Here is a 27224-nt window from a genome sequence, read left to right on the forward strand (position 1 = left end):
CAATGTTGCCAACGTAAGCTGTATCTACACAAGGAGTTTTGCCAGCATAGCTATGTCTGTCAGGGATCACATCTCATGCCACCCCTGACCAGCACAACCATGCTGGCAGAAGTCTGTAGTGTAGACATCGCCTAAGTGGAAGAAACAATTAAGCCCCTTTCTGAGTAAGACAGCTGAATTAATAGACGTCACTGCCTAAGGCGTTGGGCTGCACAGGAAGGCTTGAGCTAAAACTAACTTAGGGACAACAAGAAGGTTTTCTCTGGGACTTGTTGAGTATACAGGGTCTGGGGCATTAATTTAGTTGCAGCTATGTGTATCAGCAGCAGACAGGACCAGAATGCAAGCAGACAGGAGGAGAAGCAGTGTGAATGCAGCCCTGGGAGGAAGCTAAGAGAGAGAGCACTTTTTTTGAGCAGAGCAATAACTAGAAAGAGTCTGGGAAACAGCATGCAAGGAAACTGCCTGTTGTTCCCACTGTGTTCAGGGAAACAGGACTGTCATGGTGAAGGCCATCCCTCTATGCTCCCTTGCTGTCAAAGATGGAGATCTGGATGAGTTCTGCCTTGATTTCCTCTCCCCTAGGGTCTAAATAAGTCCAAGCAGGTCTTCAGTTACTAAAGAGCCCCCCCTCGCCCCCGGAGGGTCCATTTATTAACAGAGAAAGACCAACACAATGTATAAGCAAGACCTTTGCTCAGCTACCCCACAGCAAAGCCTTCCACATGTGGGTCTGTCAGTCTTATATCATGGCCTTTTAGTTATAGGGTACTCTCACGTTGAATTCCTGATCTGGGGGCAGGGCCTCTGCAGGGGCACTCTGCCAGCTGCCACTCACCTGACCCTGGGCAGAACAGGGCAAGCACCTGCGCCCCAACCCCATTTTCCCGGAAGTAACACAGGTGGGGTGCAGGGGGGACTGCGGGCAGAAGGGGTGGGGAGCAGCCCCCATTTTCTCTGGCCCAGTGCCCCACAAAACAGTAATCTGCCTCTGATCAAAGTCTCACAAAGGAGAAACCAAACCAGCTGGGCTTTCATAAGCTTTCCACAATTTTGTAAATTAATGTTCATTGCTAACTGTTCAACCTTAGTTCCCTACTGAAATTAAACCATGTCCTAAAGTTGTTGGTGTGCAATACTGTCACTTGCTACCTCTCTGGAGGAAAGCTGCTCTAAAGACAGATCATTTGTAAACACTAGTGGGAGCGAGAGGATTAGCATTTTGTTGAAAATATTAGCAGGCTTTAAAATTTAAGGCAGGTGAAGGAAGGGCTCTTGTGCCTTGCCACATTGGTGTGCAAAGTGGGGATGGAGAGAGGGTCCTGGGAGCTTCCATGTACAGTGGCTGCACACGGTCCCAGTTCTTGTATAAAAGGGGGTTAGTGTTCTGTGAGTTTAATGTCATCTGTCATACCAAACTTTGTGAAGATGACCGAGTAGGGTCCCCCTTTTATCACAGCACCAGCCGGCAGGCTGGCCCCACACAAGGAGGAGTTCAAGCTGAACCTTCGAAAGGATATAACCAGCACCTGCTCTTCCCCTGTGCTCTGAGAGACACCCTGCCCATCTCAGACACAATGCCTCCAGGAGTTCCTGCAGGGGCAGTATGCTGGCAGTCACATTCTGGCCCTCTTATTTCATTACATGGGGGAAGATGCTCAGAGAATGGTCTTCATTTGACTTCTGATTCTTCACTGTACTCTGTAAAGTTGCAAGAATTAAGAGGGGAGATCCTCATGCTCACTCTAGCCCCTTTTAGACAGGTGAAAGCATTAGATTGGCATAAACAGGCTCTAAAATCCCTAGATCCAGCTGAGGTAGGATTCCTCCAGTATTGGAAATAAGGGAGACAGCAATAGACTCTCTCCCTAACACCCCATTGCAAACCATTAATTTTTGTTGACATTCTTCAACTTTTCAAAACAGAAAATTCCTAAACAAAAAACATTTATTTCATCTCGAAATTTTCATTTTGTTTTTCATAAAATTGAAAAAATTCAAAATTTTGACATTTCATTTTCTCACTTTTTTTTTTGCCTTTTTCACCAGTGAATGCAATAGAATGATGGATGTCTAGGATTTTGGAGGTTTTCACAACTTGCTTTTTTTCCACTCTAACTTTTCAACTTTAGAAAAGTTACACAGTGGCAAAAGGAAAAATGAAATATTGTAACTTTGTGACCCTGTAATTTCCCAAAAGTTTGAAGTGTTTTGAAAAGTTGGGGGAGGGGGGTGAAACCCTCCCTTCTCCCACTAAAACCTGCACAATATTTATTGTTATTACAATGTTTTCTGTGTTCTGTGGCAAAAAGGGGGAAAAACCTCAAAATTTCAAAAGTTAAGAGAAGTATATATGTTGTGATCATTTTTGGAAGAAAAAAAACAAAACAAAAAAAGTTCCATTTCAAACCCTTCAAATTTCCAAAACTTCTCACAAAATTGTTTTTCCATTTTTCTACCAGCTTAACTCCTATCAACTCTGCTGATTTCTCTCTCACTGCTGGCTTCCTAGTCCTCCTTGCCAGCTCATTCCTCTCCCTGCTGCTAATTGCTCTTGCACTCCCCTGCATAGCTGCAAGATTGAGCCCAGGTTGCGCAAGTTGATTGACTATGATGTGCTTAGTGCATACTGACGATGTGTCAAACACTGCATTGATCAACATACAAAACCCATCCACCTCAAATTATTTTCAATTAAAATGTTAGGGTATTTTATATATGTGGTGTGGGACTGAACACTCCTCAGTTAATGTTCAGCATGATTCACCACAGGTTGAGACATTTATACAGATAGTAATGGAACTCCCACCATGGAGATGTTAATGTAAGAGGATTTCCTGGCTGGGGGAGAGATGCCAGAAAGGTTCTATGCCGATCTGTGATGTAGGAGGTGTGCTAAGGTAACTCCCGAGGGAATTGATAGGGTTATTCTTGGCTGTCCACAGTCTCTAGGAAAGTAGCCTTAGTGTAAAAGTAGAATGGTCTGAGGTTGCTCTATGCTAGACGGGAGACTGGCCAGCTCCCAAACACCAAAGAAAAGAGACAACTTTGTGTGTCCCACCCTTTACCCCTCCAGCGAGCCCATCCCCATGCTCATACATTAATCTTAGCCAGAATAAAGAATCAGGCCCAATGATCACTTGCTCCACCACTGAAATACAGCCAATTTTTCAACCACAGCAACTATAATAGCATTTAGCAGCACCACACAACACTTGAGGACATGAAGTGATCACAATTCGTATCAAACAGCTACCTGACAATGGGCAGAGTCAAAGGACAGCTTAGTAAGGATAGGACTCCCGAGGTGGGACATGACAGGTTTCGTGTTTGCGTGCAGTGATCCTCCAAAATAAATGAATGATCCTGAAAAATAAAATCAATTAAATGTTAGAAATACTGTCTCACAATGGTGAACATTTATCTGAGAGAACTAGCCTTTCCTTAATGATCTCCTCATGCATATTGAACACCTTCATTTATTCTAACAAGTGGAGTAGCATTCTCTTCCATTAGTGCCTCATAGATCACTAGGGAAATTTTGGGACAGACTTTGGCTGCCCCTGTATGAGTCTGAAAGGATAGGGTGAGAGTGTAGGGAGCTCTCTCCCGCACTCCCAGTGGCTCCATGTGGAAGACCTAAGTACAAGGGTGGGGGACCTGTTGGAGAAGAAGAAACTAATGACTCCAGCAGCACTCAACAACTTGACTCCAGCAGCACTGCAACTGGGCTGTTTGGAGTCAAGGCTAAGGTCTCCCCATCATTGTGCCTGAAAGTGCTAAGAGGCCACTGTTGAGCAAACACTGGACATCTGCAAGGAAAGCTCAAATACTAGGGTCCAGCACTTCTCTAGAAAGGTTCTTCTTGCATCTGCCCTCCTCAGACAGAAAACTTCAGACCTCTCTCTCTCTCTCTGTGTCAAGCACTACAGCTGCCCAGCTATCCCACTCCTCCACATCCCACTTCTGGAACGGGTCCAGTTCTCAAAGTACAGGAAGGGTGCACCACTAGGAGCGTTGAGAGCCTGAGAGATCAAAAAAATACAGACCTCTTCTGGGAGCTCCAAAAGACACACTTTAATTGGTTTTAAATAGTGGTGTAAATAGTGTTTAGAATCAAAATTCAATGAAACTCAGATTAGGTACAGCATTCAGTTTATCCTTAACAAATTCCCACGGCAGCCTAGCAGTGTTTAGGCATGTTAACAATGTTGTGAACCAATGAAATAAGCTATATTTTCTCCTGGGGTCCGCAGGCTTGACAATGTTGTCTTTGCTAGTGGGGATGAAAGCTTAATTAAAGATCTAATCTGAATTCTGGCAAACTAACTGCCTTTGGACTGGAACTACAACAGATGTTCTCAAGACAAAGGTAGGAAAGGATAAACATCTTCAAGGGCCCCTAAAGCTGCACATTTTAGGAGCCATCAATGCTGCTTTCATTGAATACTGAAAAGTTTTTCATGAAAGTCTATGCAAAGTAACACCAAGGGCTCATTCTTGTCCACTGATATTACACTTGTCGTCTTGTATCTTAGAAAATCAGTTACTGTGCTGGCACAATTATGCACAGTAGCTATTTCCCCAGTGATCCATGGGAATGGAGCAGAGGGCTGGATCCAGCCCTCAGAGAATAATGACATACACAATTATATACAGGTTTAGATTTACCCAGCTTGGTACAGAGAGGTGCCAGGCACACCTTCCTGAACAAACAAAGCCTGCTACTCTCCACAGCATCAGGGAAGCCATCCTCACTGATAAGTAGGCAGTGTTTTCAAGGGTACTTCATGGGACACAGCTTCAGTCTGTAGGTGAGGCTCCAGAGTAGCCCTGTCAGCAGAGGTTGTGGAGGACATATCCTATCCTGAGCCAGCATTACTCACTGGTCTAGCTGTGCTGCTCCCCTCCCCCAGCAGAAGGAAATTGTGGCCATATCACACTTCTATAACTTCCTGCTGGCAGAATTATTGCAACCAGAGGCACCCTACCTCCTGCTAAATGCTGACAGGAGCGAGCATAAATCAGGAGTGAATCTGCCCTGCTGAACTGAAGAAATATGGAGAACTACCAGCGAGATCCTCACCCCTCCCCACTCCAGCCCTTTACACTGTTTAAAAGGGTCAAAGTAGTGTAAAGGGGCCCTAAAATCCTCATATCTAACCAGGGGAGGCTCCCCCATGCAGGCATGGTGAGGGACAGCCTTAAGGAGTGTCGGGGCGGGGCTGAGGTTAGGAGGGATCTGTTGAGGTGGGGCCACAGCATGGCAGGAATTATGGGCAGCTCTGCAACTCATAAGGTAGCCTGAGGAGGCTGTTTTAACTTAATCAGGATCCCAAGACTGACCAGGTTATGCCTGGGACTCCTCCAGCCCCCCAGGATTAGGAGTGCACAAAGGTGGCTTCAAAACTCCTCAGCATCCTTTTCTTGGGCTGTAAGTTCTATGTGCCTCTTAATTCTGCAGGTTTTGAATGGAGTGCAGGAAATAATGTGTGGGGCCACGTACTGAATGTTTGGAATAAAATGAAATATTGAAGAGCTGCTCATTAAGTGAGCATTGCCCATCCTTGTACCCTGAAAGAGGCATGGATCCTGTGGAAAGAACATAATGGATCACGTCATTAAAGATTGTATCATAATGCATACACATAAGGGAGTCAAATTAAGGTGGCACAGGCGACCTAAATTCTGGCTTTTCCTAATTATTGCTTGCTTGACTTTTGCAATATTAACACGGTTTTAATGTATTTAATATGTAATATTATTTTTTAAAAACTCATTTTAATAGTAGTGGGAAAGCTTTATCCAAAATTGGCCTTGGAGCACACCCTAAAGGTGGTCATGCTTTGAATTAGTCTATTCTCCTCTGGACAGTGCATAATAAATCCTCGATTTTGATAATGCTGCAATCATAGAACGCTTGACACTGTAGATTATGTAAGACATTTTCAGTATTGCACAATGCTTTGTAAAAGCATTTTACTTTGCAAAAGAATGCAAACGGGCCCTCTTTATTTAAATTCCTTTTCCTCTGCTGAACACACTGCACAACAGCAATGAGATAGCTACTGACTGAGGTAGAGCAACAATGCAAAGGATACTGCACATGCTCTGCCTGTCCTAAGCAGAAGTGATCAGTGTGCCTGTACTGTAGAAAAAGAAAACTGTTTAAATTATTTACGGTGGATTCAGTCCTGGCTTCAGGGGAAAATTTACTTGAGAAATAACTAAAATAATAGGGTCTGTCTGAATACTGGATATAATGGTGGTTTACTGTAACTATACATGAAAGAAGTTGGCTGTCTCTGTCCAATGAGCAAGAGCTCAAGAAATCGAAACCAACATTACAACCAGCATTAATTAGCACCTCACTGGCTGTCTCAAAGAAATTAATCATGGTATAGGCATAGAAACTAAACTCCAATGACTTCTCTGGGGAGTTCTCAGGAAGAGCATAACTGAGGAACATTAAGGGGACAGAGGGAATAAGCTTGTACGGTTGCTATCCATGTTACATATATTGTGTAGTTTTTAGTCTCCAGTGCTGTCAGTCAGGCATCATTCATGAGCATTAAAATTCACTTTATAAGGGAAACTATGCAAGAGAGGCTCACCGTGTTCACTGTTGGTTGTATGGTCTCGGTTAGGAAGTTTTGTGTCATTGGAAGTCTCTCCTTTTACTATATTCCACTTAGCATCTTCTGTGTTTAATGGCTTCCAGCCACAAAAATCAGTCTCAAAGTTACACGTAGTATAATTTGCTATTGTAAGCAGAAAAATAAGGAAAATCATATATAACAGTTTTATGCTGGAATTGTCACTCTTATTCTCCTCAAGTGTAAACTAGTCTGCCCTATTTTTTTAAAAAAAGAACTAATGGTATGTTTATTGCAATATAAATCACTTTTCTGGGGGGGAGGCAGGGGGAATAACCAATGTTCTAAAAGTGTATGTAACATGCTAAACAGGTTTGTCCATCCTCAGTTGTGATACACGTAATTCTAAGAAGAAAAGCCTATATTAAAAAGTTCTTGATTTTAACGGTGAAATCTTAATGGAGTTCTGTCAACAGGTTATTCATTTGCAAGTAGTTACAAATACTTCCTGAAATCACTAAAAAGGAAGACTTTTTACAGGAGAAAACTCATTAAGAATGTATGGTAAAATGTTCATGGGCCTAAATGATTTAGATTCATTGAAAGTCAATGGAACTTAAGGCCTAAGTGCTTAAGTCACTTTTGAAAATGGGATTTAGGCTCCTTAATCACTTAGACACTTCAGAAAATTTTACCCAAAACATACAAGGCAATTAAACTGCAATCAAGTTGTCTGAATGGCTTCAGATTAGACCAACACTGGCTGTATAACAACATTGCACTCTCAATTTTCTACTTAACTCAAAGAAGACACTATCTCCGGAATTATAGCCAAATTAAATAATTTATTAGTATAATACATTATCAAAGTTTTCTTCTCAAGCACAGAACAACAACCTGGAAATGTATTATACCTTTCTAAATCCTTTAGGGCATTTATCATAGTTGTGGAAAGTACCAAGGGATTGTACATGGCTGTGACAAAGATCCAAAAGCATTTATTACATCATGCAACTATCATTCCAGATTACATTTAGTGCTCTGCTTTTCACAATTTGCAAACATAAAATAGAATACTGCTCTGCTCACATGACTCAGCAATAAGATTCCTCACACTACGCAGACAAAGGCTCTCCCAACTACTGATAACTCCTATGCTAAGAAACAAAACCCTTCAATCAGCACCACTGAATTAGATCTACAATGCACATTTAATTTTAATCTAATACACTCATCCCCATTTGCTATAGTATATTAGTTAAAGATGGTACTTATATTATTGAATTTATCTAATTAAGAAATGCTTAGGTTTTTGACAAGGTATCTTGTTAATTAGACTTCAATTGCTAATACACTAAAGTAGAGTATGCAAATTGCTATCCAGTTTAAGCTATCTTGCTGTGTACTAATTAAATACCCAGATCCCTAGGCATTATGCTTACTTAGGCAGCCATTTGATGTAGGCAGTATGAAAAAAAATGAAGAATGCATTTAGATTTACTTTACTTAAACAAATATCTATTTCCTCTGCCTCCCCACTCCCTCCTCCTCCAAACCCTGGCAAAGATCTACTGCATGAGAAACTGTGGACTTGTCTACACAGTCAGCTAGTGCACAGCAAGCCGGAGTTTAAATCTATAGCATACTAGTTTGCCACACAATAATTGGCCATGTGGACCCTGCTACAACACACTAAGAGTACCATAGTGCACTTGGACCAACTGCTAACAGCAGCAGCTCAAGTACACTACACAAGTTGAGTGTGGTAACAGGGTCTACATGACAACTTAGTGAACAGCAGGATAGTGCACCGTACATTCACACCCTGACTTGCCATGCACTAATGTCCATGTGGACAAGCTCACAGTGTATGGGCTACACAATACGAATCAAAAAGACCTTCCATAGTAAGCGACTGTGCAAGGATATTACTATTTGTATAGCATTATCCAAGTGTTAGAATCTTTATACATTAGCCAGAAGTCTCCTCTTGTAAGGGACAGACCTGTCCAAACCTAAAATCCCTGTTTAATTACATAGGTGTTGTTAGATGTTTGGCTGTGTGTGTGTGTTTTTTGTGTGCTGCCCCAGCTGTGCGCAGATAGTTGGCACAGCAGACCTCAATCGACCTGCCCAATGACCACAAGACTTAAGTAGCAAAGGCGCCTGGCCAGGTTTGTTGTCAACAAAGTATGGTAATAGCACCTGGCAGACTCTACAAGGATACTACGACATATGTGCCCGTGACAATGGATGCAGCTCAGTCAGTGCCCCCTAAGCTGGAAGAAGGGTTAAGGCGAGGTATTCCAACATTTATAGACAAACAATCTAGGATCAACAGCTTACGTATTACCTTACGCATTTTATGACATTATTGTTACCTCCCCTTGTACTTTCCTCCTGATGTTACAGACAAAACATTCCTATTCACCACCTTTCTTTGTACTTTCACTCCTGAGGTTTTGGACAAAATATTACTATTCATCATTTTTGTCAAATCATTTTATCGTGTGCTAGGTTGGGGTATTCTTGTGCTGGCCTGGTGGAATGTGTTTACATATTCAGTGTGTTTTAGTAATGCTAGCAATACTGGTGCCAAGTTTGTGTACTGGACACTGGCTTGCAGGCAAGCATCTGCTTTTGACATGGCCCAACTGTTGCTCATAGCATAACTTTTGCTGACTTTAGTTCAGGCCCCAGGCACCAGGCCCATGCTTCAAGCTCTTTCTTTCTACTACACTGGTTGTCTTCTGCTTGGACTTTAAATCTGGATATAGAGTCCCATTTTAAAGAGTCTATAGGGAATCAAGACAGCGCTAATGCTGACTAAATATTTTACAGAATGACAGAAAAACCACCTCAGATAGAATTCCAGAAGGTTCTATCTTAACTCCCTTTTTATTTAATGTGTGCTTAGGTCCAGAGATGAAAGTAAAGCAGTACGGGCTGATACGGTGTACCAGTAAGAAAGTGGCCGCTGGTATGGGCCAGTACACAGCCAACATTAAAGCGCTGCCAAGGCAGCGATTTAAGCCCTGTATCGGCAGAGCCACTGACAGCGGGGGGAAAAGGGTCAGCTGCCCCAGGGCCTGGCGATTTAAAAGGGCCGGGGCTTCTGGGCCCTTTAAATTGCTGCTGGAGCCCCAGGTGGCACGGGCCAGGCAGTGCTGGAGGGCTGGCTGAGGAAATCTGGCCCTGCCCTTCCACCTGAGGACCCACCCCTTCTGGGGGCCCAGAGCCGCCTCCCCCACCTTGCCCAGAACCCCGCTGCCCTGCATACTGTTAAGTCCTTTACGTTACTTTCACCCCTGCTTAGGTCCATTGGCAAGTTTAATGCAGAGATATAGGTCACAGTGTCTCTCTGTTGCTCAAAAGCTTGTCTCTCTCACCCTCAGAAGTTGGTCTAATACAAAAAATATTACCTCATCCACTTGTCTCTCTAATATCCTGGGACCAACAAGGCTACAACTACACTACACATATGTTCAATCAAACATTCTGAGCTTCACAAAACAAGTTAATGCTTTGTGAACATTTTTTTCCATAAATGAAAGCCTTGTTCAACTATGCATTCAAAAACTCATTCTATAAAACAGTTGAAACACAAAGTTTGTGTTACACTACATATACAATGAAGAAATCCATGAAAAAAAAAATCTTGTATGCTGCTCGATCTACACTTCACAAACATTACACAGATTAAGACCTGATGGACAGATGTTAGCATGCCCTGAAAATTAATGTGTCTCACATAGAAGGTATAAACATGTACTAAAATAAATATTCAGGATCAAGAAAACCATCCACCCACTTTAAACTCCCCAGCACAACAAATATGTATATACTTTAATCTTTTAAAAGTTAATCTTTAAAATTTCAACTTTAAAACTTTTCAACTATTTACAAATACAAATTGGTATCCTGCAGCAAAATGTGTATATTTCCAAAATTATCCAAATAATTGCCTGACTTTAGAGTATTTTCTACTCAATGATTTACACCTTCACTGAGCCTAACAACATCTAATATCTAGAGATGGAGCAGGTGACTTCAGAAGAATTAAACTTCTCCTCAATATGAGTGGTCTTAAAGGGTTTCTCACCAGAGTTTCCAAACAGCAATAGGTGCTGTTTATTTTTGGAAATGGTTACAGAAAGTTACTCCTCATAATGATGTTGTAGCTCTATGAATGTTGATTGGTGGATATAAGTGACATTTCCAGAAGTATCATAATGTGGAAATGTCATCACAGTGTAGTTGTTCAGGTCAACAGGTGCTTTACCGAGTTCCTGCAAGTAGTAGGAATACTAAGTCTAACTTGTTTGTAATGTTCATAATATATAACAGTATAGTCTAACCTAAGGTGGTATCTGAATTCCATACAAAAAAGTTTGCTTCATTAGCTAGTATGGCATTTGCAGAAGATCTTTCATATTAGGTGGACAAAAATTTAAAAATATCACTATAATGTTACCCATCCTTCAAGTTAGTTTTCTAAATGCTGAATGCATGTTTTTTATTTATGAATGAATGAATTGTGATCCATTCATTTATTGGCACCCATCGTGAAATGGGAAATTTAGGAATAGTTTTGAAAAGGACCTATGCAAAGAGGAAATTTTTTAAATGTAGAACCTGAACCTGCAAACATGTGCCTTAGTAACTTACTCACATGATTAGGTTGATTTCAATGGGACTACTCACATGAGTAAAATTATTCACATACACAAGTGTTTGCAGGATCAGGCCCTTATTTTTCAGAAGTTTAGAAGAAGAAATGCATTTTAGGTATATGAAGAACTGTATTGCACCTCTGAACTAATAGTTGTATAGAAGTACAATAAAAACTTACCTATTTCATACAGTAATAATTTATATTTTTATAATATCATTTATGTCAAGTTAGCTTCAATGAAGGAAAACATTATGTCCTCCCCTCCTATTATAAAGAAGCAATTGCATTAAAAGAAATCTTGAAAGAACAGGAAATAACCTGTAAATCACTAGGTAACAGTTGGCTGCCTCTGTATTCATTCAGAATGGAGAACTGCCAGCAGAGTCCCATGAGAGGCCTACATCGGAAGGAAAATACTGAGAATAAATGTGTCCAAGAATAGATGCTAAAATATGTACCAATGTGCTGAGTAGGAATTTTGTTTAGAAATTCATGTAAAAATGTAATGCACTCAAATGCGCTTGATGAGGTCAGTTTTATGACTACTCTGAAAATGAGAGACAAGGTGGAAGAGATAACATCTTTTTCTGGACCAATCTCTGTTGGTGAAAGAGGCCAGGCTTACACTACAAACTTACATTGGTATAACTACGTCGCTCAGGGAGAGGGGGGGGCGTGTGAAAAATTCACACTCCTGAGTGATGTAATTATACCAACCTAACCCCCAGACTAGACAGTGCTATATCGATAGGACAGCTCCTGTCGACATAGCTACCACCCCCACGGAGGTGGATTAACCACACCAAAGGGAGACGCTCTCCCATCAGCGTAGTAGTATTTTCACTAAAGCTGCAGAGCTGAATGTGTAGACAAGCCCAGAGATGAGCTTTTTAGCTTACACAGAATCAGAAGGAGCTATGAACATTGTATATGAAATGCAATGAAAGGAAAACCATTAACTATATGTAATTGTGGCAAGTTACCGTTGCTTTTTCATTTATATAATACATGTTCTTAACAATCAGTCCTCACTGAGCAGGGCTTTATTCACTTTCATAAACAATTTTTGCCTCAAAAACATTTTTATTGGATTCCAAGATAATATCCATACCATTATTCTCTTATATAGTTACTTTACATGAACCAACTGCTTGTTATCATTAAGTGTCCATCTGATTAAAAATGGATCCTTAAAGCATTGAGGAATTCACAATGCATAGAGCACTCTGCATTGGGCCCTGTTCCTCCTCCTCAGGAAGGCAAGATTAAGCCTGAAACAACACAAGTGAACTAGTAAGGCTTGAAATAGGGAAATGCCAAAGATATAAGCACTGGCTTGGGTTCTAAATTGGAGATAAAGCAGCACGACTTTCCTTATGTACACACTTGTTTAAGTGATCAAAAGCTATTGATTCAGACTGCAAGGCAGGTAGAGGGGAAAATCATCTATAATTTTTAATTCTTTTCAAATAATTTTAATAGAAAATTTTATTGACCACAGTCTCAATCCAACCTAACTTTAGGTGGCTACACTTTTAGGTGCACAGAAATTCTGATTTGCACCTGCAAGCAGCATTACATATGCAACTATCAGTATCCTAGCTGTCATCTGCATGAATAAATTCAAACATTCTAAACAAAAGTTTAGAAATGTAGCCAACACACATATAAGTATGCCATATAATCTTCGTTTAGAAGCCAGAGCATCCATTAAAATTAAACCAAGGCAGGCTCATAAATATGAGCATCATCTATAAAATTTAATTACCGTACTTTCCTGTGGCTTGCATGGTGGAATTGTGGCTACTAAGCAAAGTAAGCTTCAATTTAAAATGTCCTGGCTAAGATACTGCTACCAAACTGAAGCAGTTGCTAATTAAAGGCAGCCTCCAAGTGATGGTACATATAAATATTATATTGCCCCATTACACACACGTACATGCTCTCATTCAGTCACAGACCGATGAAAGTAGAGAAAAATTCAAATTTTAGATGAAATTAGGGCAAAATCTAAATGCAGATTTTTTAAAAAAATACCTGATAGATATATAAATAATTGGGGATAAGTCTGAAACACAAACATCAGACAAATCTCTGTGCCCCTCCAAACTATTTAGAGTTTATTATCTGGATCTGAATCTTGCTGCTGGGGCCTAGATAGATAGAAGTGGAAAGAAAGATGGTGTGATCAGTTATAAAAATGTTTACATGATCTTGTAAATCATCCTAAGCCTAAACCTTCTGGATGAAAGCTACTATATAAATAAGGTACTGTACTATTATTATCAGTTTTCTATCTAGTTCTTCTCTGGTTATGATACAAGTGTTATCCTTCTATACCATAGTGCTTTTTGGCATCATCTCTTTATAAAACAACGTAATTCACTTACAACAAGCTGTTGGATCTTCATCACTTCCATCAGAACAGTCCAGCTGGTAATCACAGGCTGATCCACTGGCAACACCCTGGCCATTGGCACAGGTGAACCCCTCTGGGGAGCAGAGCTCTGGTGATTCTGTTGCCCAGTCTGAGAACTGGAGGTTATCCAGACAGATAAACCCTGTCCTGCTCTGAATAGTTCCTTCAAACACAAGCTGTGAGAATTGTTATTGGTTAAAATATGTGTGTAAATATATGAACACAAAAGAAAACAGGGATTTTTCTTTCACAAAATGTAAAAGATTTATTATAGATGGTGCAGGTAGCTGCCCTTTATAAGACTCTTATATTATAGCTACTTATATTTTTGCCAAACAAACTGTTTAGGCTGAAATTTCCCATGCTGGAAATGAATTTCCCATGCTGGAAATGAATTTTATTTTAAAGGCTCAGCTGCTTCCAAGAGTGTAGCTAGAGAAAAATGTATTGCCCGTGTTAATTTTTTTTACAACTGTTTCATTGATAAGATGCAGCTCCTCCATGCCTCAGAGCTACCAGTTACTCCACAGGTAGAGGACTATGCTGAAAAAATTGTATGTTAGCATGAAATTAAAGACGATCATAATGCACATAGGCGCTGACTTCCTCTCTATGCAGGGAGTGCTCAAACCCCGCTCCACCCAGGCCCTTCCCCCACTCAACTCCTCCTCCTAACCCCCACCCCACCCCATCTCTTCCCGCCCTCTCCCCCGAGCGCACCCCATCCCTGCTCCTGCCCCTCCCTCCCAGCGCCTCCTGCATGCCGCAGAACAGCTCAGCAGGGCTGCTGGTGGGTGGGAGGCGCTGGGGGGGAGCTTGGCTGCCAGTGTGTGCTAAGCACACTCTAATTTTGTTACATGGGTGCCCCAGCCCAGGAGCACCCATGGAGTTGGCACCTATGATAATGCATATGCATAAGGGGGGCAAAATAAGGTTGTACAACCAACCTTAATTCTGGCATTTCCTAACTTGTGAGTACAAATTCAATGTGGGGGGGTTGTTTATTTGTTTTTTATGTAATAACTCATAGGACATAAGCCTTGTTCTTTATTCAGCTAAATTCAGCTTTGTTACTTTGCAGTTTCCTTGGCACATAATCTATGCAATGTAAAGGGTTTGTTGTGCTTTGCTCATTCACTGAAAAGAATTCATTCTAGTACACCTAAAGACTAGGGAAACTGATTGCTTAGATACCTTTCAGTAACCAAATATTCTGTCTTTCCCCAGAAGTTTTTTTTTTTAATTGATGGGGTTTGCAAATACCTCACTTATAAAATACCAGAACAAATACAATATTACTAAAGCAAAATTAGAAGAGAGACCTAATAATCCACTGAAGATTTTAAGAACTAAATACTGGAAAAATTTGCATTCTTCTTTGAACCAAAAGAATCAAAGGGGCTATCTCCTCCCACTGACACCGGTGTTCATCAGGAGTAAGGGTCCAGAGAAGAGCAACAAGAATGATTAAAGGTTTTGAGAACATGACCTATGAAGGAAGGCTGAAAGAATTGGGTTTGTTTAGTTTGGAAAAGAGAAGACTGAGAGGGGACATGATAGCAGTTTTCAGGTATCTAAAAGGGTGTCATAAGGAGGAGGGAGAAAACTTGTTCACCTTAGCCTCTAAGGGTAGAACCAGAAGCAATGGGTTTAAACTGCAGCAAGGGAGGTCTAGGTTGGACATTAGGAAAAAGTTCCTAACTGTCAGGGTGGTTAAACACTGGAATAAATTGCCTAGGGAAGTTGTGGAATCTCCATCTCTGGAGATATTTAAGAATAGGTTAGATAAATGTCTATCAGGGATGGTCTAGACAGTATTTGGTCCTGCCATGCGGGCAGGGGACTGGACTCGATGACCTCTCGAGGTCCCTTCCAGTCCTAGAATCTATGAATCTGTAACTCCACAGAAATTACTGGAGTTCCATTGGTGTTAAATGGTGTAAGAAGTGAGAGAAGAATCAGGGCAAGCTGACTACTGTATGGGGATACATCTTTTACACATTTGTAATTAAAGCTACTGGCTGTAGGAAGTGCTTTGTTAGATTGTTTTCTGTTGAACTATAACCAGAGCCTAAGTTGCACCCAGTCAATTAAAATCAGAGAGCCATTGAGAATAAACATGATTTTAGTAAGTTATCTTAGTTTCCAAGCTTTAAAAACAATAACAAAAATTATGCATTTTCAGAAGGCAAGTGCTTGCCTTTTTCACTCATACCTTTAGTTTTTTCAGACTTGCTGGCACCTGCACATCTGCTCTGACCCACTCATTGTTAGTTGATGTGTTGGTTTTCCACAGTACTTGCTCATCCTGTCAGATGTAGAATAAGAAGTTACAAAGAAAAATTTATCTCCCTATGAATTATCTGGACTTTTTTCCCCCCTTGCTCTTTTTATACCACAACCAGAACTTCCCGTCTGCCCCGCCACTTTCCATGACGAAACATGACTGCGTGTTTTTATTTGTAAGCTTTACATTACTCTTCCAGCCTGGTCTCCATATTCTTCCAGCATCTGACCACTTGGAGATCTATGGGATTTATTTTAGTGATTCAGGAGTGGATGGAGAGCAAAATTACTGTTACATAAAGCACATATTGTCGAACCATATAAATATTAAATAGATAAGTATATTGGGACCCTGGGTGTGAGTGTCCAGTTTCCTTTCTTCCAATAGATGGACGTGGGCAAGAGTTGTGGGATGTCTTCCTTTTTCGTACAGTACATTTCAGCCGCTATCATTATAGTCGGCAGAGATAACCACATCTTTTCCCTGAACTATTTCCTACTGAACTCCAGTTATAAAAATAAAATAAAAAATTCATTTTTTGACATCTCTCTACAGGTGCACTCACACACACAGCTGTCGTGACTGCACTTATTTCCCCCCTGCTACTTTCATTTCAGTGAGTAATATGGAACAAATACTTGTTTCCCCCCATGATGACTAAGGGACCATTTTTCACTATGCCTGCAGGGGAGTTTTTTGTAAATGTTATTGAACATTTGAAGATACTTCAGTGCATGTGGGTGAGGACATGCTTTCTCATATAAACCTAATGGAAGGTTAAGAATTAAGTTATCTTTTACTGCCTTCTCTCCACCAGCTTTGTAAACCATATAATAAAGCAAAATCACTCCAAAAATAAAATGTTCTTTTAGCCTGTTTTTGTTCTTTCCTCACAAGGGCTCTTCTCTGTGGTAGGTAAAAGCTATGAATCATTTAAAATATGTATGAAAAACCTTTTTAAAAGTATTGCCTTTGATGAGCTGGTGGCTCAGTCTCTTAGACTGATATCCGGAAAAACAAAATTAACCTGCAAGAAAAAGCACTCTTTTGGGGTTCAGCCTATCACATCTGCACACAACACGATCAGTTACTGCTCAGTTCTTTTCATTTTCAAGAGGGAAAAGGCTTCAACCCCTTTGTCCTAGTTTTACTTCTAGAGGATACAACTTCTGCAGTGAAAGCACATGATTTGGAGGCAGGACTGACAGACTCTGCCACAAATTTCCTGCGTGAGCTTAAGTAAGTCAGTTAGTCTCCAATTCCGCAAAGACTTAGGTACTTAACTTTATGCACAGTGAGTAGTCCAACTGAAGGCAATGGGACACAATGCCTAAAGTTACGCATATTTATAAACCTTTGCAGGAGTGGGGCTTTCGTTTCTACGTGTCTCTGTTTCCCAATCTGTAAAGTGGGGTAATGGTGCTCACCTATTTTACAGAGTTGACGATAACATTAATGATTCTAAATGCCTTAAGGTGGAAGACAATCTACAAGTGGCAAGTACTATCACTGTATTATCTCTGAATGCATTGAGATGGGTGTGTGCACATTGGAGGGAGGGGTTTAAACAATATTTTCTCTGTCCTTCTCCATGTGCAACAGACAGAAATGTAAGTTTCTCTGCTTCATCCTGTGAACGGGTTTCCTGATCTGCAGGATAAGAGAATCGCAGTGTCCATTCAATCTTGGGCCTCTGCTGAAATGGCTAGCAAGGATGACGGTAGCTTTAATGAGGCATACACTTGTCCTCTAAGAACTGGACTGAGACCTGCTCATTTCACAGCAGCCACCTGAGACACCCAAGAGTCATCAGAAGGGATCAATTTGCTGTCTCTAAATATAGGTCATATTGAAACTGATTCAGAGGTGAAAATCTCTATTTTCCGTTGGCAAGCTAAGAGCTTTTGTAACTTCATCTTTCCTCTTTTCCAGTCATCCAGCATTGGATAACACTCTGCTCTCACTTCTGGGGATAAAAAAATGTAATTTAGTAAGAGATCATCTAATTGTCAGTTCCTTTTGAACATTGCCCTGCAGTTCCACAGCTTTGCTGGCTTTTACATGTGGAACCATTCAAATTTCCTGATGTTTCTGTGGCTCATTTTTTTTGTGGCCAATTTTGAAGACTTGCTCTTTTTCATCAAGAGCTTAGGCTTTGTCTACACTAGCACTCATGTCAGCAAAACTTTTTTCAATCAGGGGTGTGAAAAAACACACACACACACCGACCGACATAAGTTTCACCAACAAAAGCACTGGTGTGGATAGCACAACGTTGCGGGAGCTACCGCCATTCGTTTTGGGGGGAGAGTTGATTATGCTGGTGAGAGAGAGCTTTCCCGCTGGCATAGAGCGGCTACACAGAAGGCCTTACAGTGCTGCAGCTGTGCTGCTGTAAGGTCTGTAGTACAGACATAGCCTTAGGCCATGTCTACACTACAAAGTTAAGTCGACTTCAAATAAGTCGACATCAAGCCTCCGATTTAAGAAAGTCGATCTTGCGTGTCCACACTACACTCATTGTGTTGGCAAAGTGCATCCTCACTAGCAGGGCTTGCATCTATGCACTGAGCACTGCTCTGTGGGTAGCTATCCCACAGTGCACATAGCCGAGTGGAATTTTGGGTTGGGCTTGCAATGCCTTATGGGACCAAAACATTGGTGTGGGTGGTTATGGGAACATGGCATTAGCATGTTCCAAGCCTTTTTCACACCTTTTTTTCATAAGCCTGGGTTACCCACATGGACACCATAGCACAATAAGCATGGACCCTGCTCAGTTTTACACTGTTATTGTGAGCTTTACAAACACCTCGCGTCTTATCTTCAGGGCCGGCTCCAGGCACCAGTCCACCAAGCATGTGCTTGGGGCAGGACCTGGAGGGGGGCGGCGCGGCGGGGCACTCCGGCCCGAGAGCGGGGCCGCGACTGGGCTCGCCGCCCTCCCCCGTCGCTCCGGTCGGGGAGAGCGGGGCCCCGGCCGGGCTCTCCGCCCTCCTCCCGGCGCTCTGGCCACCGGGGAGAGTGGAGCGTCCCAGACCGGGCTCTCCCCCCTCCTCCCGGCGCTCTGGCCGCCGGGGAGAGCGGAGCCGCGGCGGGCTCGCCGCCCTTCCCCCGGCGCTCCGGCCAGTCGGGGATTGTGGGCCCGCGGCCGGGCTAGGCGCCCTCCCCTGCTGTGCTGGGGGGGGGGGCGGTGGGTGGCTTTTTTGCCTAGGGTGGCAAAAAAGCCAGAGCCGGCCCTACTTATCCTGCAATATTTACACAGCCGATACAGGAGCCACTACACGGAACAATGTGATGCCATGCAAGCAGCCCTGCTGGAAGACATAGAGTGGAGCAATTCACAGTTGCTAATGATAGTCACGCATCACCTTGACATGATTGAGCGCTGTTTTGGGGCCCAGGAAACAAGCACTGACTAGTGGCACCCATCGTTATGCAGCTATGGGATGACGAGCAGTGACTGCAGAACTTTTGAATGCATAAGGTCACTTTCCAGGAACTGTGTGAAGAGCTTTCCCCAGCCCTGAAGCACAGCAATACTAAAGTGAGAGTTGCTCTGACAGTGGAGAAGCGGGTGGCAGTAGCTATGTGGAAGCTTGCAATGCCAGACTGCTACCTGTCAGTGAGGAATTAATTCAGAGTGAATAAATCTACTGTATGATCTGTTGTGATACAAGTTTGCAGGGCCATCAACAGACTTCTGCTAAGAAGGGTAGTGACTCTGGGCAATGTGCAGGACATAGAGAATGTTTTTTCCATGATGGGTGTTCCCTAACTGCAGTGGGGAGATTCAAAAGTTCCCAGGGCTTTAACAGGGGAGTGGCTGTTTCCTGCGTATCTGGCTGACATGCAGTGGAGTTGAAAGTGCTTTCTAGAACAGTCACAGTGGAGCACTGTGGGACACTCCTGGAGGCCAATTCATTTGAATTACACAACGCAGTGTTTATACTATCCCCATGTCGTCCCGTGGATGTCGAATCAAGTGCTATACCTCTCACAGAGGTGGAGTATAGAAGTCAACTTTACAGGCCACTTAGGTTGGTGGAAGAGACTCGATAGCATAGACACATACATTATTAGATTGACTTAACGCAGCCTAAGTTTGTAATGTAGACCAGGCCTAAGTGTCTGAATAGCACTGCATATGGATTGTTTCCCCAACCTTATATATTAGGCAGTAAGCTGCCAAGCTGAAGGGGCTTTTATGCAGAGTCTTTCAATGTGATTAACAGCTCATGGCAGTTCCAACTCAACTCACATACAGTAAATACATTTTGACTGTAAAAAATATGCAATAATTAGACCATCAAAAGGACAAGATAAATTGTGGAACCAGAGTAGGTCATATCTTTGAGTGTGCATATCAATGAGCCTATTATCAATTAATTAGATTAAGTTCCCTGTGTTCTGGAGACTGACCTTTCTGTCCTCCTTTGCCTATTCTCTCCCTTAAGCAGGGAGAAAAAAGAAAAAATTAAACTGGTTAAAAATAACCAAGCCTGGATCCAGCAAAACACTTAAGCTTGTGCATAATTTTAAGTACATGAGAAGATTTACTGAAGTTGATAGATCCACCTCCATGGATGGCAGGGAGATGGGATGCTGTTGGAATTAATATAAATGGGAATACACAGACTCTGTATCTAGTGTTAGCAGGTAAGGGCTTCCTAAATCCTGGCCTGGAATACTCACTACACTGCAGTACCCTGATACAACACCGTATGATAGATAAATATTAGTATCCCTATTTTACAGATAAGGAAATGAGACAGAAAAGATCTAGTGCCTTGCCCATGGCTACATAATGAGTTTGTGGGGGGAGCTAGGATTAACATTCAAGAGTTCCTGCCACCCATTACTATATTCAGGTCAGGTCTACAGATCATGAGACAACGTCACTGGGCAATGCTATTTCATATGTAAGCCTTGTGAATGCAGCATGACAAAGCTCTCCCCCTTTCTGATACTTGCTGTGTCAGGTAACAATTTAATTTCTTTAGTCCCATCATTAAAATATGGAGAGCCACGAGTTAATGAGACCAGCTGCAGTGCTCATGCCTTGAGTGAGTTCCTCAATATTAAGTTCTTTGACAGGAATATTACAAGGGAGAGATTTTCTAGGGATTCTCAGTGGCATCCCGACAGCAGAATGTGTCCTCGTTACAGATGAGGTGGGGTTAAGTAGAACAGTACAGGAGCCTGAGCCAGGACATTAAAGTTAGCACCCTGCGTTATTTGTTGTGATTGCTTATCACAAGAAAAAGGTAACTGTGTTATAGAATGAAGTAAAAAATGTGACCAGTTGGTGCAGGAGTTGCTCCCAACTTTGTGCGGATGTATGATGCAAGAATCTTTGCTTTCTACTGCCTCCGCACAGGGGACAGGCACAGTCTGCGCCTCCAGCTACCAATGCAGGTGGCATCACTTTCCCAAAAGAGACCTAGCCCAGCCTGGAGGGAAGCACACATTGCATCACTCTAAAGGGCACCAGAGGTGCTGCTGTCGTCTGCTCCCTGGAAATCCCAGAAAGCCTAAACTTTGGCTGAGACCATCAAAGTACGTCCTAGAATTTAAAAGTCATGTGGCCAGGCCCTCCCCTGGTTTAAATCAGTTCAGCTCCATGAAGTTCAACAGAGCTATGGTGATTTACACCATCTGAGGATCTGGCCCCCAGTCTGTCCCTAAATGTGGGGTATGAACACATACTACTAGACAAGGCTTCCTGTTTTTTTGACTGACAAGAGCAGGACTTTCATTTCTTTACAGTCTGAAAATGAATGAAAGTTTCTCCTTACCTTATTAGTATACAGTACCACTTTGAGAACACTGCTATCTGCCATGGAGTAATAAAATTGAAAATGGCAATTCTTGCCAAAGCAGTGATACATGGAGCTGTTAAGATAAGCACTTTTGTATAATGTGTTGTCATTAGCTCTCATACACACATAATGGCCTGAAAAAAAAGAAAAGAAAAAAAGTGTACCATTTCACAAGACACCTCTTTCCCTCAGTCCTTAAAAATATGAATACTGGATTCCTGTCATCAAAAAGATAACTAATGGTTTCAACACCAGGATCTGGTTGTCTTGTTCTAAAATTATGAAATGACATGACTGGAATTGATGGGAATTTCTTATAAAAAAAACTATAACGATTTTGTTTATACTACAACCCCATGCACCCCAATACTGGTGTCAGCTGATGCTATCCTAAAGCTGTTACTTCAGACAGTAATAGTCTCAGGCCACAACCTGTCCCACATTCTGTTTAGCTTCTTCACATTTTCAGTCATTCCATACTTAATCATTGTTGGCTTTTATCTGAAGTTTGCCTTTCTTCCTTCCCAGCGTGTTTCTAGTAAATATATTTTACAGTAAATCTGCTATAGTCTCTAAAGAATGAAATAAGGGGGGGGGGGAATTCTGCCCTCCTGCAGAAAACACCATGAGGTGTAAGATCTGTACAGAGCTTATGTGTACACCAAAGTGTCAGCAGCACACTGTGTTTCCATCTGAAGCAGGAAACCAATTTGGGCTTATCTTGACCTACTGCCCCTCATAAAAGTGTTCCTACAGAGGCCTAAAAGAATACCTTATGTCCTCAACAGTCTCTTTTTATGTATCAGAAATAAAAAGACAAGACACCTGTTTTAGCTATAGCATAACTTTTTTTCCTCCTGAGTCATAGGATACTTTGCTATTTTCTGCAGCTCCCAGTTAAGATATTTCATGACCTCCTTGTTTGTTATTAAGTCACTTTCACCGTCTGTAAATATAATTTTGATCTCAAATTTAGACCATACTCCTGGAACGCTTGAAACATAAAAGGGGGAAATGGCATTTCATAAAAAAGGTTTACAGTAGATTTTGTAAAAAGGCCACATACTCCCGCTCCTTGCTGCTCTTTTGCACTTGTTATTTAGGATTCCATATCGCAATACAGTGCTTGCTATCCCCCTTCATCACAGAACCTAACCTTCATAGAAATGGCAATATCACCAAAACATACAGTGTACGAGTCTATGCAGAGTCAGAAAGCATCTATATTTTTATGACTATTGCACTATAAGATCAGTCATAAATTAACGGTCAAATTTCTTGTGCCCATTCTTCAACTGAACCCAGAATCCTACAGCTGGTAACATTACATCTGGACCTGGGCAAATAACTGATTTTTCCATTTTCTGGGCCTTTCAAAAAATTGGTTCAACAACCCCAATTGGAAAATTGTGAAAAATGTTGGTAAATCGAAAAAGTCAATAAAGGTTTCATTTCAATTTCAACAAAATATCTTGTTGAATCTGAAATGAACTAATTTGTTTTGTTGTCAGGAACTTTTTTAACATAAAAGCAAAACAAATGAAAGGCTAGATTAAAAAAACAAACAAACGGGGGTTGGCGGGTGCCTCCCTTATAACTGTTAGACCTGTGGTTAGAGCATTCAGCTGGAATGTGGAGACTTAGGTTCAGTCCTGCCCCCTCTGCCTGATGTGGAGCAGGGATTTGAACTTGGGTCTGCCACACTAAGCAGCTAAGGGGAATGCATTCCCAGTTACATTTACTGATCATTTTAAGAGAGGTAAGAGGGAAGGGTATGATACACATTTCAGCCTACCCTCTAGGATCCGCGCATGGTTAGCGCCAAGAGATCACGTCACCTAGGGAAATCTGGATCCTATTCTAAGTGGTCTCTTGAGGACTCCAGTCATACTAATAGACAGTGCATGGGAGAAAAACATCTGCCCAGGCTCTCTTCTCCCTACTTATCAGTACAACACAGGAAAGGGTTTGGTTCTTATTTTAGAGTCTTGATTTGGTTGCATGGGTACATGATAAACAAGTACCAATGGAAACACTTTCTGGGTAGGACTAGACAGATTTGAGTGTTCCTACCACTAGACTAACAAAACTTTGTTAGGAAATTGGAGAAAAGTGTGTTAAAACAAATTTTAAAACTTTACTGTAAGGGGACAGATGTACAATATAAGGCCATTGCATTCATAGCAAAAAGGAGATAATAGACCCTGAAAGGAGTTCAAATAAATGCCCTTCTCAACTAAATTGAAAAAGGCCGTGACCTACAAGATTATGAGGAAGTGGCAAGAAGTAGCTTTGGAAATTCTGTCTGCTGAAAACTCTCCTCCCACTGCTGAAATAATTTAAGAAAAAATCTGGGGAAAATAACATACATTTTAATGATTTGGGCCATTTTCACAACATACACCTGATTGGATTTGCATCAGTAGTTATCTGTGAGGTTTTTTATTTGTTTATTTTAAACCAAGGTATAGAATCTGTTTTGATTTTTTTTAGGAAGAAATAACTACGAGAGCCACATGCAGCATGGTGTAGGCTTAGAGACTGAAAAAGAAAAAAAATCTGGTAATGGATAAAAATACAGTAAGGACAGAAACTATAAGGTTAAAGGGGAGAAAAAAGAACTCTGAAAGAACTTCTAACTTTAGAAAAACTAGGAGAAATAAAGTAACAGAACAAGTGGGGGAAAGAAGCAACACACACAAAAAAATAAAAAGTCAGCCAAGGTCAGAAAATATTTTATTAAATTTAAGAATACCAGGAAAAGAGGATTACTCAAATCCTATAGGCAATTCTTTCTTTATAAATATAATTATCTAGACCTGGACTCCGTAATTTAGTTTCTTACTCCTTCCTATTTATGGTAGTGGAAGCTTTGAGCAAAATCACAAGCTAAAGCTTAGTCAAGCTCTATTTGCAAGTTTGAACCTTCCTACAATACATTTTTGAGGTTTCATTACACTGTAGCTCTGGTTTTTAGCATTTTAGTCATTAAGATGACCTCTGCTCTCTCCTTATAACTTGAATAATTAGCAAGAAAAGAAATGCTGGAAAAGTGTGCATCAAGCAGAGATGAGCTGACCTAGTTCCGAATTCTTGGATGCCTTCCAACATTTATGAAGAATTCATTTCTGTGTATTGCTGTACCTTTTCTCTCGTGTTTTTATGTGTTGTTTCTCCTTTATAATATAAAGTTCTTAGAGCAGCCCCAACCCATTGTTTATGAAGAATATAATCAGCCTACTCGATTAGTTGTGTCTATTTACCCAATTAATGATACCCACATACCTGAATGACAGGCATTTAAAAACCTGTTCATTTCCAATACAGATTAATTAAGGAATTAAATTTGACCCAGTCACATACCCAATAGCCATTCCAGCAGATAAAAAGGGCAGTTAGGGTGTTCAGCATCTAGAGAAAAATGATTGCCCGTATTGGCACACATGAAGGCTCATAGCCATTACTGACATAATACTCCACTAATAAGTTAGTGTGTGTCACTGACTGAGGCAATACCGTTCATGTGAGGTGTTCAATTGAAGTCCCTTCTTTGCTAACTGTCCAGGTGGAAGTTAAAGGTCCCAGGATAATTCAAAAGAATGGAGGAATCATCTTGGTTTCCTAGGCAGCATTCCCTCTGCCCTACAACACATTTTAATATCCAGAAATATGTACTATTAATATGTGCATATAGCAACCACGTTTGCCTACAGGGGAAATACTGTGCTATCAACATCTTATTCATTGTTATAAAGTACTTTGGGACACAGAGTTGAAAACTTCCAACCAGCTGTTATTTTTTTAAAGCATCTATGTCAATTACTATGACATTTTGCAAGAAGTATTTTGCATCTCTGGGCTCAGCAAAATTCAAACAGCAATCAACAGGCTATAGACTTAAAAAGTTACCATTGCAACTAGTGCTACATAGAAACATTGGCTATAGTCCTAACAGAAAAGACAAGAACGAAATGGGCCTGGAGGTTCTTTCCATGACATTTTTGATGTTTCTTATACTTTTCAAAAGTCCTTGCCAAAATATTATATTAACAAGTGTAGCAGCTTTGAATGCCAGGACTATAATAACTAGCGCTGCATTTTTATTAAGAACATAAGAACAGCCATACAGGATCAGACCAAAGGTCCATTTCGTCCAGTATCCTGTCTTCCAACAGTGGCCAATGCCAGATGCCCCAGAGGGAATGAATAGAACAGGTAATCATCAAGTGACCCATCCCCTGTAGCCCATTCCCAGCTTCTGACAGTTGTGGAAATTGTTACAGATAGGGCAATTTCCTGCAATATCCAGGATAAACTTTATTGAATTAAGTTTATATATCATTGTGGGCCATGGATTTCATGCAAGTCCGTGCGGAAGCTGAACTATAGCCCTCCAGGTACTAAGAACAGTTGTGTGTGTGTGTGGGGGGGTGATTAGGCAAATGTACTCAGGTTGTAACACCTTGTGATGGGGTATACAAACCCGCACTGGAGAAAAAGAGGATAAGGAGTTGTTCTGGGCCCAAGCATCCTTGTCCCACTGCACCAGGAAAGCTTGCACAAGCTGGCATTTAAAAATGGGAAACAGAATAGCACAGTGGCAGGGAGGTGGGGAAGTGGCTGACCTACACTCTGAGTTCCTGGGAGCTGGGAACACCACAGGAGCTTTTGCTGCTTCAGACTTGGTGATGCTGATCTGAACAAGCCTCAAAGGAGGGTGACTTTTGAAGTTCAGAAATTTATTTTTGTCTTCAGTTCTTTACTTTACCCTGTGGGAATGGGGGTGGGGGTGAGGGGGTGGGAAGGGTAACAGCCCTCCTGTGTACAATACAATAATCCCTCCTGGCCAGAGACACCAAAATCCTTTTATCTGTAAAGGGTTAAGAAGCTCAGGTAACCTGGCTGACAACTGACCCAAAGGACCAATAAGGGGACAAGATACTTTCAAATCTTGGTGGAGGGAAAGCTTTTGTTTGTGCTCTTTGTTTTGGGGGTTGTTCGCTCTTGGGACTAAGAGGGACCAGACATCAATCCATGCTCTCCAAATCTTTCTGAACAAGTCTCTCATATTTATAGTATTGTACACAGGAGGGCTGTTACCCTTCCCTTTTAGTTATGACAGGGGGTGATCCAGAGGCAGCTGCATAGCACCCCAAGGTGTAGGACAATAAATACTTTAACAAATCTGGTACAGTAACGCCTCACTTAACGTTGGAGTTATGTTCCTGAAAAATGCAACTTTAAGTGAAACTATGTTAAGCAAATCCAATTTCCCCATAAGAATGAATGTAAATGGAGGGGGGAGAGGTTAGGTTCCAGGGAAATTTTTTTTTGCCATACCATACAGTACAGTATTGTAGTTGGGAGGTGCCCCCGCCTTACCCCACACAGGCACAGCCCACTGGCACTGGAGACAATGAGGCAG

The 27224-nt window shown here is 41.5% G+C and overlaps 2 protein-coding genes across 2 annotated transcripts in view; both read right to left on the reverse strand.

Moving 5' to 3' along the window:
* Positions 1–6723, reverse strand: part of MALRD1 (MAM and LDL receptor class A domain containing 1) — a 371329-nt gene extending 364606 nt beyond the window's left edge. The window contains exons 1-2 of the mRNA XM_034760318.1: positions 6615–6723; positions 3257–3366 (exon numbers count right to left, since the gene is read on the reverse strand). Coding sequence (XP_034616209.1) covers positions 3257–3316 — 60 coding nt within the window. The 5' untranslated portion in view covers positions 3317–3366; positions 6615–6723. The remainder of the gene's footprint in view (positions 1–3256; positions 3367–6614) is intronic.
* The window catches only part of LOC117871502 (MAM and LDL-receptor class A domain-containing protein 1-like), a 46392-nt gene continuing 24620 nt past the window's right edge, over positions 5453–27224 (reverse strand). The window contains exons 6-10 of the mRNA XM_034759341.1: positions 21776–21933; positions 15906–15998; positions 13662–13866; positions 6615–6761; positions 5453–5592 (exon numbers count right to left, since the gene is read on the reverse strand). Of these exons, the coding sequence (XP_034615232.1) occupies positions 5453–5592; positions 6615–6761; positions 13662–13866; positions 15906–15998; positions 21776–21933 (743 nt within the window). The remainder of the gene's footprint in view (positions 5593–6614; positions 6762–13661; positions 13867–15905; positions 15999–21775; positions 21934–27224) is intronic.

This window comes from Trachemys scripta, chromosome 2 (assembly GCF_013100865.1).
Source record: "Trachemys scripta elegans isolate TJP31775 chromosome 2, CAS_Tse_1.0, whole genome shotgun sequence".
Taxonomy (NCBI): Eukaryota; Metazoa; Chordata; order Testudines; family Emydidae; genus Trachemys; species Trachemys scripta.